Source organism: Macrotis lagotis, chromosome 1, assembly GCF_037893015.1.
Source record: "Macrotis lagotis isolate mMagLag1 chromosome 1, bilby.v1.9.chrom.fasta, whole genome shotgun sequence".
Lineage (NCBI taxonomy): Eukaryota > Metazoa > Chordata > Mammalia > Peramelemorphia > Peramelidae > Macrotis > Macrotis lagotis.
In genome coordinates, this window is record NC_133658.1 from 774093533 (window position 1) to 774111397 (window position 17865).

The window sequence follows — 17865 nt, forward strand, 5'->3', positions numbered from 1 at the left end:
TGATTAGATTCTCTCCAATTCTTGTAACCAATGGCATGGGAATAAGAAGTAATGATATATTCTATGACATGAAACAATATACACACATGGATTTCTATATCATCATTTTCAGGGTCTAATTTGTCTTCTCTCATTTTAGGACCTCTTGGTTTCACATGGATTAAACATTATTGCACTTATGATAAAGGAAGCAAAACATTCACAATGAGTATATCAGAGATGAAGTCCAGTGGAAAAGTGGTGAGTAAAAGAAAGCCTCAGTTTCTTCATCTGTAAATGACTTCTAAATGACTTCTAAATGACTAAATGACTTCTCTAGCTCTAAGCTCCATGAACTAACATAGCATTTTCCCCAATAATTGTACAATTTATTCAGTCATGGTATATCAAAAAAAGCCTAAAGCATGTCATAATGATCATAGGGAAAAGTTATTCTTTTACAAATTATATACCTTATACATTATGAGCAATTTTAGCATTCTTATTTTATAAAAAAATGAGTACATAAATAAAAGTGAATTATTATATTTATATATTAATTATAATATATCTAATCCATTTTATCTCTATAACTAATAATTTGATATTTTAAGTTACCTGGATATTATTTGTTATAAAAGATGAAAGTTATATCCATATATTCCATGACTTTCCAGATTCCATGGAAAAGTTACATAATCAAAGAAAAAGTTGCATAATCATCCATGTGACTTTAGATAAAGACTTGTATGATAATTTTATCTCCATCTCCCTTTTTCCACTAAAATTTCTCCTCTAAAAAACCTTTCCTCAAGAGCTTTTTATTTTGTTTTTGCATCATATCATTTAGAACAAGGAGCATAAGTTTGAATGCTTAATAAATGATTGTTGAATTAAGTTGCTTCATTGTTTTAATTACATGTGATTTTGTTGTTATTAACAGAATGGTCTTGTCACTAGCTCATCAGAGATGTTTAAATTAAAATCTTGTATCCGAAGAAAGACTGATTCAATTGACAAACGATTCTGCTTTGACATCGAAGTTGTTGAAAGGTTTGAACTTTTCTTTTTAGTTTATTTCATGCTGAGAAATATTTATTGCTGTGATACAGAGTGTCTTACAAAACTAAAAGCAACATAGAAATGTTCGTTATTATTATTATTGGTAGTAGCACTAGTAGTGCTATAGTAATATAGTAGAAAAACTCAAAAGCCCTTTGAAAATAAAGCAATTCAGTGCTACAGCATATACATTCACAAAACACTAACTTTCCAAAACTGAAATAGAGTGACAATGTTAAGTGACTGCATTTTAGAAGAAGAAGTTACAGTTATCTAATATTGAGAAGCTTAGACTGAGAAACCTTCCTTTAACAATAATATATGCCTTCAAATGATGCATCACATGGGGGCAGCTAGGTGGTGCATTGGATAAAGCACTGGCCCTGGAGTCAGGAGTACCTGGGTTCAAATCCGGTCTCAGACATTTAATAATTACCTAGCTGTTTGGCCTTGGGCAAGCCACTTAACCCCATTTGCCTTGCAAAAAAAACTAAAAAAAAAGTTGTATCACAATTCTTACTTTCAAAATTTAGTCATTGCATTTTACTGAACTCCATGTATTAATAAATTTCTGTATTTGCAGACTTGAAACATGATAACCTAGAGATATGAATCCAATAACAGAAGTTGAAATAGGACTACTTCACTGTATATCTTGATAGTGCACCTGGACCCTGGAGTCAGGAAGAGCTGAGTTCAAATCTAGCTACAGGCACATACTAGCTATGTGACTCTGGTCAGGTCACTGAACCATTTTTGCTTCAGTTTCCTCAACTATATAATGGGGATAACAGCACCTACCTCCCAGGGTTGTTGCAAGGATCAAATTAGATAATATTTGTGATATAGACACATATAAATACTTATACTCCTCCGTTTCTCTTTACTGGTACTAGTTATAAGAGTAAGTGTTACATAGTGAATAGAGAACTGGTGTCAAAGTCAAGTCCTTCTACAACCACATAATGGCTATGTGACCCTGATCCTAGGTACCAAACCTGAATGCCCTAAGAAATGGATGTCTATATGTTGCATAAAGTTGCTTACCTGCAATGATAGAGGAATTCCCTCCCCAGTATTTCTAAATACCAATGAAATCACAAGTCCTAAACAAAACAAAAATCCCAGAATTATTATATAGACTATGTTCACATGAATTCAAAAATTTCTGCGTTGAACTTCTTTGATTTCAAAGATATAGCTATTCTTTCTCCTGTTGTAGTTTGTCTTCTTCCAAATTGTGGGCAGTTCTTGTCCAGGTTTTCTCCTAAAGGTCAGAAAATGCTAAGGAAAAATGAATCATTTTTTCACTTTTACATAGTCTTTAATTTGGACAATTTTTTGGGGGGGGTTATTGGAGGGAGAAGCAATGTTTAAAGAAATATTGTTTATGTGGCAGATTTCTGGTGGGTTGGCAGTATAAAAAGCAAAAGCATAAAGAATTTTTACTTTTCAATTGTTTCAGTCTGATTCCATTTGGAATTTTCCTGGTAAAGATACTGGAGATATTTGCCATGTTTTTCTCCAAATTATTTTACAGTTGAGGAAATTGAGATAAACAGGGTTAAGTGACTTACCCAGGGTCACACAGCTAGTAAGTGTCTGAGTCAGGATCCCAACTCAGAAAAATGGTATTTCTTCACTCCATGCCCAGCATTGTCCACTACACCATCTAGTTCTTTCACCTAAGTGTTTTGATAAAGTGACCTTAAAAACTCACTGCGCCTTCTCAGTCTGGATTGACATATTCTATTAGAGTTAACAGTATTAACTTATTTAGGCTAGTATTACATTTTGGATGGTCAGCCAGCTGAATAGAACAACAGCATATAGAGTCTCCTGCTTCAGTAAGAAGATTGCATGATGTAGTGAAAAGAAATTTGAATGTTAAATGTGAGAATCTGAGATTGAACCTTGACTGTCCTATATACCTGTATAAATGTAGATAATTTTCATAATCTCTGCTGGACCTCTATCTCCTCATCCCTAAGAAAATGTCGAAATATGTCCAATGTCCACTTTTGGGATAGCCTGTATATATCCTATCTAAATCCTGTGGAGAAAATCATTTTGTAATTTATGGATTAAATTCAGCATTTATTCTTTTTTTGGATATAATCACTAAGAAATGAGAACTTGTTCAGAATTCTTTTTTTAATAAGACTTCCTATTTTTAATATATGGATGTTTACTTTTCTTGGCAGTATACTTTTCATGGAGGTACACAGTGAGATTGACACACATATTGTCAGAGTTCATTCTGTATTTGAGAAGTTCTGAAAGCAAATGTGGGAGAGAAGAGGTATTAGACTGAGTACCAGACTGAAGTTCTACAGAGACTTTGTGCTGACCTCATTGTGATATGCCTCTGAAATCTGTAGAGACTACCAGCACCAAATCAGGAAACTGAATCGCTTCCATTTACATTATCTTGGGAAGATTTTGAAGATTATTTAGTAGGTTAAGGTACCAGATAGTGAAATCCTTTCTCAAGTTAAGCTGTCAAGTATTGAAACATCATTACAGAGAATGCAACTCTGATGGGCTGGTCATGTTCAAGTACCAAACTTTTGCTTGCCAAAAAAGACTGAATTATGAAGAAATCACAAGGCAAGCACTCACAGGTGGGAGGCAGGAGGGAAGGCCATGTCAGGAAAAAAACTATACAAGTACACTCTCAAGTTCTCTTGTAAGAACTTTGGAATTGATTGTCAGCATGGGAGACACTGGCACAAGACTGCCCAGCATGGTGTGCCCTCATCAGTGAGGATGCTATGCTCTGAGCAAGGTAGAATTGAAGCAACTCAAAAGAAATGTGAGATGTGCAAGTTTAGAGAATCCAATCCAGATGTTCACATGGGCTATTTGTTCCTGACCTGTGGCAGAGCATTCAGAGTTCATATTAGTCTCATCAGCCACGGCCACACTGTAATATATCTTTGCCATATGTCATTTTTTGTCTTCTTTGATACTGGAGGATAAGAACCAATCAACTAACCTACCAATCATCTGTTCATCTGGATTGTTACATTTAGCCTCTTTATATGTTTCACTATTTTCTCTATCTTCCCAGATATCAGAATTATTTTTCTCATTATGTATGCTCATAGCATTCAACCGTAATGCCTACTACATAAAATTCAAACTCTATATAATATTCAGAGCCCTCCAGAATTTGACACCTTTCCCATTTTTATCTTAGGTTATTGCTGTCTATAAATTCTCTGTACCAGATAAACTGAACATCTCTCTTTTATCAATATCCAAGTCTCTGTGCCTCTGCTTAGACTAGGCCCTTTGCCTAGAATGCCATCCCTTTACTTTTTGATTTGTGGATATTCTTTATAGTTCAAATGCCACTTTTTGCAGAAATTTTTTTCCCAGAATCTGACCTTACATTATTCATATTTTGTTTTGTGAAGAGGGGTTAAACATTCAGGCTATGGCTGCATGTGACCCAAAATACAGCTGTTAGCAACCCAATTCTAATTAAAATGTAATTGGGACAAATTTAACAAAATCAATAAAAATGAATATAATTTTCTAATCACTATAAATAACTCACTCAAATCTTTATGTGACCTTGTTTCTATTTGAATTTGACACCATTCTCTAGTGCATTTTCTATTGCTCATTTAACCTTTTGCATTAATGTTTAATTATTCTACCCTTTCCCAGATTTTAAGTTCCCTGGATATAGTCTCACTTAAAGTTTTATACAAGGTTCTCTGTTCCCAGTAGTGGCTTAATATGTGTTAGTTTTGTTCAGGATCTGTAATTTCAGTGACATAATGGAATAGACTCTTAGCAGAGAAACTTTTCTGCAGTTTAGACTCCTCAAAAGTTACTTAGAGGTTGGTGGTGAGAGGTTAAATAAACTGTTTAATAGTGATTCTTTGAATTCCCAACATTTTGTCGACTGGCTCTCTTTATTGTAGTACATGACCTTTTTAAAAACACTAAAATTTTTTATGAAATGTGAAAATGAGATAATTTTGATTACATTAATTTTTTAAATTTATTTTATTTTCAGTTTTTGAAAGAAACAAAAACATTACATATAATATAGCAAATCTATATTACAAAAGATAAATATTTAATAAAGTTATATATTTTTTCTTTTTTCCTTTCCTTCCCTTTGCCCTAAATATGGCTACAGTTAGACATAAATGGGTATACATACATGTATGAAAATATATATAAACATATATGTAAAAATTCTTTCCATTCTTCTATTTATCATTCCTTCTCTGAATGTAGGTAGCTTTTTTCATATGTCCTTTATTTTTAATATGTCTATTTATTATAATCAAATGAACTAGTTGCTCAAAATCACTTAAAACAATATTGTTGTTATTATATACAGTGTTCTCTTGGTTCTACTCATTTCACTCTTCATCATTTCATGCAAGTCTTTCTATGCTTTTCTAACATCGTTGAACTCATCATTTCAACATAACAGTACATTACAATTTTGTCTACCATTCCCCAATTAATGAGGATCCTTACAATTTCAAGTTGATTGCCACTACTGAGAACTGTTGTAGCATTCCATTCATCTTCAAAGTTATAACTGTTTGTGAATATCTCTCCATTTTAGTTTTGCTCACCATTTTCCTTCTCAACCTCTTTTTTTTACCCTAACCCTGTTAGCTTCTCCTTTACCCTAAAAATCCTTCCTTTACTCCGTCCTTCAGGTTTCTCATCTCTGAATATGTTCCAAGAACTCCTCACTCTTCCAAATATATTTATATGTTCTTAAAAAATTGTGACAAAAGGCATCTTTACTCTGCTCAGGTTCATTTTAGGTAACTTTTAAATATTTATTTACTAAGAAAAATCTTTTTTTTTTGAGGGAAAGACATGAATTTCTAATGGATTCATATTGACTAAAGCTGCATTAAGGTTTAGATGACATCACAGTTATTAATATTAAATATTGGAGTCACAATTGTCAGCTATAATTTTGAGAAAAGTTTTGACTTGACATAGTCATGTTTTGAGATTACTCCTTTTTATCCAACCATCTTTTAGCTATCTGGCAAGGTCGGTTTGTTCCCCCTTTTTCTTCTGTATTTGTGATTTTTATTACAGAAATTTTGGATATTGAGATCAGGTAAGGATATGATTGGACTGATACACATGGTTTTGGAATTTCCATCTATAAGAAGCATCCATTTTCTGGACAAAAAGAAATTTTCTTCTCTTAGGAAAATTGACTCAACTCTCAGCTTATGTAAGCCAAAGTCCCTCATTTTCAGTAATGTGAGTTTGTAATTTGCATGAGAAAAAAAGAAGCTGAAATCTTTAAAGAATTGAATATTATGAAATGAAGACCCTGATTTTTTAATAAAATGCAGCAATTTTTGAAAGGCAGGAATCAGATATTTGAAATTTGCTTATGTTTAATAAGGAAGAAGAGAGATTTTTCATAATTTAAACTTTCTTGGCCAGGACAGAATGTTAAAATGGACTACAATGAGTTTTATAACCATTTTTGGATAATTGGAATCTTGGACTTTCTTAGAAAAAAAGATTATCTTTTCAATAGCAACTAGGCAATTAGCTGATTCTCTTGTTGGAATGTGAATATCAAAGAGCTTTGTGAGATGAGAAGCTTACACATGACCATTGTTATCTCTCTTGTTATATGGAGAAAAATGATTATGTTAGAATTTTTAACCTGCTTTAGGCAACAGCCAAGAGCACCAAGAATTAAGAAATCAGTGGTTATACTTTTCTTCCCTATTCTGGAAATGTGAAATTGTGGTAATGGCAGTAGGAAGGTTATAAGAAGCAAGTGCCTAAAAGTGATCTCATTCTTCATGCCAATCTTACATTTTAATGCTGTAGAAAATTTGTACATCTAGATAAAGCTTTCTTCAAGAGCCCAGGAAAAACTTTGAGTTAAATAATTAGCTTTAGTTTCCTTTTGGTGAAGGTTATAGGAATTTCTTCAGTTTTGTCAGCAAATAGCTAACTAGGGTCTGGAAAAGCCTGGATCATGAATAATTAGGGAAAGCATTAATTTTTTTTTCTTCAGAGATTATGAGTAATGAGAATAATTCCAGAAGCTACATATATAAACATTGTCACTAATTTGTAGTCAAGCATCCCTCTTCTCACTCATTTTCTGTGTATGTTTGTATTACCTATATGTTTGTTTGTATTTATGTATGCATGAGAGTACTGATCAGATTTTGCTTTGAATTATTGCTTAAAAGGGTTTGAAATACAGAAATTATTTTCAAATATATAATTTGACCCTTCTCTTTCAGTAAAGATCTTTCCCTTACATGCAGAATATGTAATGTAGAAATGTCATATTTGATTCTGCTTGTTCCTTCTGATACATTCCCAAGGGTGAGTAGCAATAGAGCAAAACAAGAGGAACAAATGACTCAGGACTCTTTCTTCAGTAGATAATCAGTATGTTTACATATGCACTTTTGTCTTAAACTTATATTTCTCTCTGTAGCCTAATATAGACACCAGAGACCTCATTGTAGTACATTTTTAAAAACCCTGTACTGTATTAGATTACCTCAGGAGACTTGGGTTCTACCGCTAGACCTCTGCTCTTAAGGGTGACCTTGAATATTTAATTTCTCTATGTCTTCATTGCCTGTCTATGAAATTAAAGGTAGAATTAAGTGAACTCAAATATTCCAAAATCAGTTCTGTAATTATTTCATCATCAGAATTTTTCCATCCTTTATTTTGTGGGGTAGTTTTGTTTATTTTTCAAGGCTCAATATCAACTTAGGACAAAGCTTAGGTGATAAATAACTTTGTTTTCTTTCTTTTTAAAAACATTTTCTTTTATATTAATAAACATTTATTTTCTCTCCCCATCTTTCACCACAATGAAAAAAAAAAAACCCAGTCTTTGTTTTCTTTCAAGGAAATTAGTGACATCTTATGAAACATCTTTATCTATACTGCGTTAGTCCTTCCAGACAGCATTCTCTCTTTAAAAAAAACTGAATGACTTGTTTTAGGAATAGACAGATAACCCTTAAAATTCAGAATATTTTCATTCAGCTTAATTTCATAAAATCCTATATTTAGAGTACAAAGGAATCTTAGAGTTTCTCCAATAAAAACCCTTGATTTTGTAAATGACCAAGAGGTTCAAATGAGGTTCAAAGAGGCTATGTGACTTGTCCCATATATGAATATGCATGTTATATATGGCAACACATGAATATACTAGTTATAGTTATTATGGAGGAGTCTAAATTCAAACTGATTTCTCTTACTATAGTATACTACTGTGAATTCAGTTACTCTAGTATCTGTATCGTTTTATTTCACTGACATAACTGAACAAGATTGTTTATCTACCCAGACATTTAAAACTTTTAAATCTTTATATCTTATATAAATTGAAATGGAAAAATAAGCAAAGAATTCTTTTTTTTAACAGACATGGAATTATAACATTACAAGCTTTCTCAGAAGCAAATCGGAAGCTGTGGCTTGAAGCAATGGATGGAAAGGAACCAGTAAGAGACGTTGTACTTCATGTTTGTAATGATAAGATTAAGTAGCAATAAAGTATTTTAAATATCCTATATGCTTCCAAGTGGATTAAAACCATTAAAATAGAAAATCAAAACAGTAAAACAAAGCATATACTTTAATATTTTTCTGTTGTTTCCCCAAGGAGTTTCTAATCTCTCATTATCTTAGAAAATCAAAATTTATCCTTAACTTCTAGGGATAGTCACGCATCATTTTCAATATATTTCTACAAACTTGCCTTCTGGTTTCTATTTACATGGTGCCAGAGTAATTGTTTAATTTAACGAGAAAGGAACAGTCTCTTTGATATACTGACAGAGCAATATATATAAATAGACTTTTAGTGTTTGTTTTGACATTTGTGGAAAGCCTATATTTAAATGATAGAGGAGAAAGACCTTGTTAGCAAGAAATGAAGAGAAAGGAGTCTGTCAGGGTTATTGACTGAATAGTCAGTTGAAAGGTGTTTTGTAGTCAACAATTACTTATTAAGTACCTGCTGTGTGCCAGACACTATAAGCCCTGGAGAGGCTAGAATAGTTCCTGTCCCCAAAGAACTCACAGCCTCTTGGAAAAAATATGCAAGCAATTATAAACAAAAAGGTACATACACACACACACACAAATAAATACATACACATATGCACACACACATGGGATAAATAGGAGATAGTTTGAGAAGTAAGACACTAGAATTAAATGAGGACTAGGAAAAGTTTCTTATGGATGGTGTGATTTTGATTGAGATTTGATGGTAGCCAGGGAAACCAGGAGATGGCAATGAGGAGAGAGAGCATTGTAGGCATCAAGAATAAAAGGCTAGAGAAAATGGAAAGAGTGTCTTGTTTGAGGAATACTAAGAAGGACAGTGTTGCTGGATCATTAACTACATGGTGGGAAATAAAATTAAAGAATGGTGCAAAAGAAAAAAAATACACATTATTTTTGTTGAACCTGCATTTCCTAAGGAGATGCTAAACAGAGGGCTGGTGAGTGAGGATGAATAAAAGACATGTATCCAACGTTTCAGATAAGACTGACACCATGGTACTATGGAAAAGGCTCTGACCTTGGAATCCTCATCCTGTGTGATCTTCCGTGAGGTAACTAACCTCTAAACCCCATTTACTGGGGCGGCTAGGTGGCGCAGTGGATAGAGCACCAGCTCTGGAGTCAGGAGTACCTGAGTTCAAATTTGGCCTCAGACACTTAATAATTATGTAGCTGTGTGGCCTTGGGCAAGCCACTTAACCCTATTTGCCTTGTAAAAAACCTAAAAATAAATAAATAAATAAACCCTATTCACTAATTTGTTGAACAAGGAGATTTACTATGATGACCTCTAAGATCTTTGCTATATCTTATACTAGTGTCCTATGAATTTAGAAAGATGTTCAAAGGTAGGAATGTAGAGACAATAGTTGTTGCATGACCATTAATGTAATGAATAAGCACTGTATGATATTGAATTTATGTCATACCTATTAATCAACTGTTCCTAATTTATTGGTTTATATTTTAGATCTTTCTTAAGAAAAAATGCATTGATTTACACATTTTATTTTTCAGATTTATACTCTGCCTGCCATTATTAGCAAGAAGGAAGAAAGTAAGTCTCTTTAATTGCATAATGTTTCTGTTATATATCTAAATTACAGTTAGGGAGTTCAATCAATGAAGTCTACATATTTGCCTCCTAGGAAATATCTTGTAGATCTTAGAAATGGTGGGCCTCTTTTTTGCATAAAAGATTTCCTCCAGTTGGAAATTCCATGATTTAATTGGAAAAACAGAGTCACACAATGTGTTTGGGATCTGTAGCATACATATTGAACTGTTAGAGGAAAATAATAATTCCTATGCTCAGGGTTTTGCTTATATCTATAATGGCAAGAGATTTAATTTGTATATTGTAGCACAAAAATGATCCTTTAATATCTGTAGCATTAATTTCCTTATAATTTTGATTATACTAAAGATGATATGACATAGAGAAGTTCTTTTAGTAACCATAGTTGTAAATGTTATCAACATAATCTTTTCACTTACTACACTTTCAAGTGATATTTCAGTAAGATCAAGTAAACAGCACCTAGGTGGCACAATGGATAGCCTCAGATACTTGGCCCTTACTAGGTGTGACCTTGGGCAAGTCACTTAACCCTGATTGCCTTGCATTCAGGGCCATCTTCAGTTGTCCTGATTCATACCTGGGACCAAGATGACTCTGGAAGAGAAAGTGAGTCTGGTGACTTAGTGCAGCCCCCCCCAATCCAAATCATGTGCTTGTCATGACATCACCCCCCTGATGTCATGGTCTTCTTCAAAATGAAGGACAAACATCCAATAACACAGCATTTTAAAGTCAAGTTTATCAGAAAGGCTTAAAGTCTCTCATCAGTGCAGTGGTCAAGAATGAATATAGAGGACTGAGTGATCTAGTCTTGTCTACTTTCTTGATAGAGAAGTAATGAGACATTTGTTTTTGGACATGGATAAAAAGGAAATTTGCTTTGCCTATTTGTTACATTTTTTTGTTTGTTTCTTTCTTTTACATTGGGAGGTAGATGAGAGAGCTTGATATTTGAATAAAATAAAATAAAGCAAATGTCTACCATGTCTAAGTTACTGTGCTAGGGTGAGCTCCAGAGACAAAAAAACAAGACATTTCCTTCCCTCAGGGAGTTTACATTCCATTAGAGGAGCAGTTAAAGTAGGTAAGAGATTGTTACAGGGAGATGAAGATTCAAGGAAGGCCTTGTTTCATCATGTAAAATATTGTGAGAAATTGGTTCTAAAGAGCTTATATACATTTCTTGACTGTAACCCATATGGACATCTGCAAAAATCATTGAAATAACAAAAAAAGGAAGACGGAAGTGGAGCAAGGGTCTTTATTAGGAGAACAGGGAAATGCAGGACAGCCAAAAATAAAGACTGCCTGTGGTGTTCCTTCCTGTCCTTGCTTTGTAAACCCAAAGACAGGACAATAGCTAAATTAGAAACAGACTCCATCTAACAAAGCAACAGCCTACTTGCTGTGGGTGTGCCACACTAGTTTCTTCATTGTGATCTTATCCTGAGCCAACAAAGCAGTAGATTTCAAATTCCAGTTCTTCTACCTAATATCTTCATGATCTTGGGCAAATTGTTCCCCCTTGCTAGACTTCACTTGCCTCCCCTCTCAAATAAAAGGGATAGAGTAAAAAACGAACAAACAAAAACAACTTGTTTTTTTTTAACCACCTTAAAAACCTATGAAACTTAAATGAATTTATTTCCAAGGAGAGGAAGTTTCAACTTCAGTGATTCATTGTTGTGTAAGGGAAAGAGCAAAAACTATCTATTTTCTCTGCCCCATTAACCCTCACTTGTTTGTGTGCCTTTTCACTAGGTTTGCAAGGTTCATATGAATTAGATTTATCAGTGTCCATTTAGAGGCATAAATCAAACCTTGGATCCAAAGAGTTTTAAACAGAGCAGATTACAAGATCCTTTGAATTCATAAGGTTGTCCTGTTTACTTTAGAGAGCACTTTTAAAAATAATGATTATTTTTGAATATTTGTCAAATTATAGAAATGGCTTGTTTATTTAAAGCAAATAATAAATTCAACATTTTAGTTTTAAAGCTATCCAGTTTGTCAACATTGCTTAGAGAATATAACTTAGAGAACCTCCTCTTCTTTTCCCTGTTTACAAATGCCTCAAAAACTATTATTTCTTCTTTTTTAACATTGCCATCACTTTTCCCCATCCTCCCCATAACAACAACAACAAAAAAATCAACCTTCCATTGGGACAAATGTAGCCTCTATATGGGGTGTGGTTACCAGTCTCTAATGAGCTAACTCACCCCACCTGTCTTCACTGTGATTTAGCCTGTGGCAGGGAGAATAAATTATCAGTTTAGATTCTGATCCCTCACTCATGTTTCCCATTTGCACAGAATTAGTCACAAAGTGTCTTTTAGCTATTGAACATAAAGCATTTGATTAATGCTAAGGTAAAGATAAAAATGATTATTGTATTTTTGTCAAATATAGTACTAGCAAAGGAATAATCTATGCATCAGTTCTTCCATGGGTCAGGATCTCATGTGCCCAACAATTCATGCAGTGCCCATGGGGGAGAGTTTAAACACTTATACAAACCTAGCACAGTCATAAGTAAGGACATTCCATGTCCTCAGGATAACTCACAACTTTGGGCTACAGATCTTGATGTCCTTGAGCCCTTCGGGAATAATCTACACTACAAGAAACTGCCTTTTTGTTAGCTGTTTTTCTGGTCTCTGCTTGCCTTCTATGTCAGATATGCTTCTTTTCTATTTTTAAAGTGATGAGGCAGAAACACACTCTTATCTCAAAATCAACATTATAGGGCATGAGAAAATTCATATATTGACAGGTAGTTCCCTTAAGCTGTAGAACACAGCACTTCAGTGTGGTTCTCTAGGCAATGCAGACAAGACCAGTCAGCTATCTCCAATAGGAATCTTTATAATCCAATCAGTGCTCAGCATCTAGTTACATCACAAGATTATGGTTATCTCTGGGTAAACAAATTCAGCTCCCTTTTCTCTTAACCTGAGGTAGATTTATCCAATTTGCTTCAACTTCCTCCTATGGTAAAACACATAGACTCTTATCCCCCCCTTATGTTTCACTGTCTGAAAAGTGTTTTGTTATTGCCTTCATATAGTTTCTAGGTTTGTCTTGGGAAGTAGATTCCCAAGTATTTTATGTTGTCCACAGTTATTTTAAATGGAATTTCTCTTTCTGTCTTTTGATGTCAGGCTTTAATGTTTCACTGTCTAAGCTCAAAGGCCACAGTAGAAATCAAAGGCACAAATTTCAGTAGAGATTGTGTTGTTCACTTCAGTTGTGTCTGACTCTTCACGACCCATTTGGGGTTTTCTTGGCAAAGTCACTGGAGTGCTTTGCCATTTCCTTCTCTTGCTCATTTCACAGGTGAGGAAACTGAGGCAAACAGAGTTAAGTGATTTGCCCAAGGGCTCACAGCTAGTAAATGCTTTAATCTATATAAGAAAATTGGAAGATAACTTCCTAACTTCAGTCCCAGCACTCTATCCACCTAGCTGTCTCCCATTCAGCAGGATCTCAACATTTTTCTCAGCTATGATTCTTCCAATTAGCAGGTTTCAAGTACTGAAGCTAAAGATTTATTGACAACTGACTATTTCTTCTAGTTTCTTCACATTCAACTGTTGTCAGCTTAACTCTTCTGCTGGGTTCCCTACCTGTAATCTACTGACTCAAGTCAGAGCCTTCTGGCAGTCAATGATTAATCTTTGCCTTAGGATGGAGAATTCACACAATTCAACTTTCTGTAAGATATGAAATCAACAGTTATTATTTAACCTTCCCATAGTCTCCAAACGGTTATTTATCATTTAGTGAGTTTTTACCTCTCAAACTAAAAGCAGTCAGTCATATATAAATGAACTGAACAATAGTGCTAAGAACCTGGCTTAATAAGTGGAAGTCCTTAATAAATTCTTCTTGTGTAGACTTTTCCACAATGACCTGTTATCTTCTTCAATTTTTCTGTCCTCTAACATCTTCTCAGTCCATTCATCCTAAGGACAGTTTTCTTTCTGTCCTCTTAATTATTCATATATCCGACATTTTATCACATGAAACGTGTTTCTTATCACACAGACTTTATCACTTTTTACATCCACAAAAGTTCTTTTTCTGCCCAATTAATCAACCAAATTTTTAACATGAAAGGGATAGTAATTTACATTCTTTTCAAATTGAGTCTATTATTTCAAATTTTGCAAAATTTCATTTCCTTCCCATTTAAACCATCAAATTGCACACATACAAGAAGGGACAGTATCTTTTTCAAATAAACATAGCCAAGCAAAATAAATCCACACATTGATCTTATCCTAAGAACATAGATATCAAACATATCTCTGCCACATCACTTCTCATGTAGGTAGCATGTTTTATCATCAGTCCTCTGCTTGTGGCTGATCTTTACATTGATGAGAGCTCATAGGGTTTCCAAAGTTTTTATTTACATTGTTGTAATAATTATATAAATAGTTCTCCTAGTTTTGCTCATTTCACTTGGTTTAGCAAGCATGATGAAAATCCTCTAAGCTTAGAGATTTTAGGATATAATACCATCCTGGTTGACTGAAGAACCAACTGCACATATATGAAACACATATATGGACACTATAGAAACTTGCCTTGCTAATGTTTCATACTACTATCTGTTGGGTGTGTCAGTTAGAATTTATAGGTGATTTGCTTATTGCCATTTTTTTTAGTGCTGCCATTTTTTTTGTTGTCAATTCCTTCTCTTTCTTCTGTAAGTTATTGATCCATGTTGTGTTCCATTATTGTAAAAATGATAATAATACTAGCTGATATTTACATAGTGTTAGTTGTGCATCAGGCTCTCATTGAGCTGCTTTACAAATATGATGTTCTTTGATCCTTACAATAACACTGACAGATAGGTACTATTATCTTCCTCATTTTACAGTTGAAAAAACTGAGGTACACAGAGACCACCCAGTTACTGAGTTTCTACTTTGTCATATTTGAACTCAAGTTTTCCTGACATAAGGAAGGGACCTGTGGTCCCCTGTAGTCATATAGGAATCAAATGAAACTTAAAACACTATTTGTTTGTTTTCATTATTTAAAGTTACTTTCTGTATATATCCCTCCTTTTCTAAAGATGACCAAGAATTATCTCCAGTGTTACAGGTGCTAATATCAAGGAGCTAAGAATAAGGATTGTGAGAACTGAAGAATGGTTAAGGATGTTTTTGAGATTCCATTTTTCACTTAATAGACCATGTGCTTTGACTGGAGTATATGTAGTATAATGAGTGTGTTGTTTCATGAGTCACTTTGAACCTTATTATTCTTGATTTAATTTTTTTCTGAGACATGTGTGTTTCAGAAACAGATTATTCTATTGTCTATCCTGAAACTTGGCTCTTTCTTCTCCCCAAAGACAGCTTTTTTTGAAACACAAACCAAAACATAAAAGTGTGATGTGTTTTTCTTTTTCCTTTTCTTTTATCAAATCTATTTTTTCCTGTTGAAAAACTGAAACAACATGACCTCATGAGCAAATGGTTTGGAACTTGGAGTACTAATTCAGTCTAGAATAGCTACTGACTAATCGTGACATCTTAGGTCACTTTCTCTGGTCCACTCTGATTACAGGGAAACAAAAAAGAACTATTAGCCCTTTCTAAGACTCAAACATCAATCATGTTCATTCAGTTCAACAGATACTTATCCATCATCCAAGTTTACAACACTGTTAGTGCCTTTGTGACAAATACAAAAAGAAAAGTTTAATAGTTACTGCCCAGAAATTGCTCATAATCTCATTATTAGATATATTTTGCACAAAGGTGTGCTGATAAATGCCTATTAGGAGGTGGTTGGATAGGTGAAAAATGTATGTACACATATATTTTCAAAATAAGTTTAGTGTGCATTACAATTTTTTTCTATCACTTTCTTAAGTCTATGTAAATGGTGAAACAAGCTTTGAGTTGTATGTGGCATTTACCAAATTCAAAGATGTAAATTTTCATACTGAAACTTTAACAATCAGCCAACATATCACTGAGAATTCATATGATATACTTAAATTTAAAAAATACTCAGGTTATGATGTGCCAAAATAAATACTAGAGTTAGAAGAGTACAAAGAGAAAAAAAAAATCAAAGACTAGATTTGTCTAGGAAGGATTCCTAGTAGAAGGAAGAAGGATTTTAGGAATCAGCATATTATGGTAGAAAGAGAACCAGTTTTTGAGTCAGTGAATCTGGGTTCAGATCCTGACTCCTCTACTTATACTTTTGTGATCTTGTCCAACTCACTTCAGCTCCTTGGGTCTTAATTTTCCATTTACAAAAATGAAATAATTGGCTTAGAGAACAACTAAAGTCCTATCTAGATCTAAATCTTTGGCCCATATGATCTTATAACATCGGACTTTTTAATAAGATGAAGATTAGACAAATCCTCTTATAATAATTTAGACATTTCATGATGATCTTTGTCATTTAAAAGTGACTTTCACCCTAGGTGTACTTGAGGTTTAACAAGGAATATTTTGAAAGTCTGTTTGTTTCCCCAAGAAAATATATTAATAGGGTTTAAAACTACAATTTTATTGTTTGAATCAAAAAAAATACTTAAAATGTATTCTTAAGTATTCTTAAATGTATTAATTAATTAAAATGTATTCTTAAAACAATTAGAAGTTAAGACAAGGTCTTATGTGAAACTTCGTATTTTGAAATGTGGCATTTAGGATTGTATCTTCCTCTTCCTGTCTTTCCTCCCCAGACTCAAACTCAGAATATTCTTTAAAAATTTTTTGAGTCCCAAATACTTTCCTTCTCTCCCATCTCAGCCTCCTTGAGAAGGTAAGTAATTTGATATCGATTATACATATGAAGTCATACACAGCATATTTATACATTAGCCATGTTGTAAAAGAAAAAATAGACAAAAATAAAATGAAAAATAAAGTTTAAAAAAAGTATGTTTCAATCTTCATTCATTGTCCATCAATCCTCTCTCTAAAAGTAGATAGTATTTTTCATCATGGCTTTGCAATTATCTCAGACATTATCTTGATTAGAATAGCTCTTTCATAATTGATCATCCTTACAATATTCCTATTACTGTGTAGAATATTTCCCTGGTTCTATTCACTTCACTCTGCATCAGTTCATGTAAGTTCAGGGTCTTATGAGAGATCCAGCTAGTCATTTCTTAAAGCACAATAGTATTTCATCATAATCATAAAACACAACTTTAAATTCAAACTTCCAAATGACTCTGTGATATCATTGGTCTGGATGTTTCCTTCAATAAAAAAATTGAAACCTATCCCTGTTTTACCATCATGTCAGACTCTTGTCCATCATGTCAGACTCTTGTCCAATTGCTCCCATAAATAGATAAGCCTTCCAAATCATGTTGCAACCATTATTACAAATGATCTTCCTAGTGTATTTGGGACTTTCCTTTCTTTTGACATAGCAAAATATTCCAGTAGATCACACGCATTTTCCATTGGTTAATTCATACTCTTGCTTTGTGATGAACCCATCTTATTTTTCCATCATAACATTTCTTCATGTATACCACTTACTCTACTTCTTTCTAGTTCTTTGTGATATGGTGTAGGATTTTGTTTTGGGTTTTTTTTTTTCAAGGCATTGGGGTTAAGTGGCTTGCCCAAGGCCACACAGCTAGGTAATTATTAAGTATC

At 33.5% G+C, this 17865-nt stretch overlaps 1 protein-coding gene across 1 annotated transcript in view; it reads left to right on the forward strand.

Moving 5' to 3' along the window:
• Positions 1 to 17865, forward strand: part of ARHGAP42 (Rho GTPase activating protein 42) — a 387607-nt gene that overhangs the window by 292528 nt on the left and 77214 nt on the right. Inside the window, exons 9-12 of the mRNA XM_074216537.1 lie at positions 140 to 240; positions 923 to 1032; positions 8471 to 8549; positions 10138 to 10177. Coding sequence (XP_074072638.1) covers positions 140 to 240; positions 923 to 1032; positions 8471 to 8549; positions 10138 to 10177 — 330 coding nt within the window. The remainder of the gene's footprint in view (positions 1 to 139; positions 241 to 922; positions 1033 to 8470; positions 8550 to 10137; positions 10178 to 17865) is intronic.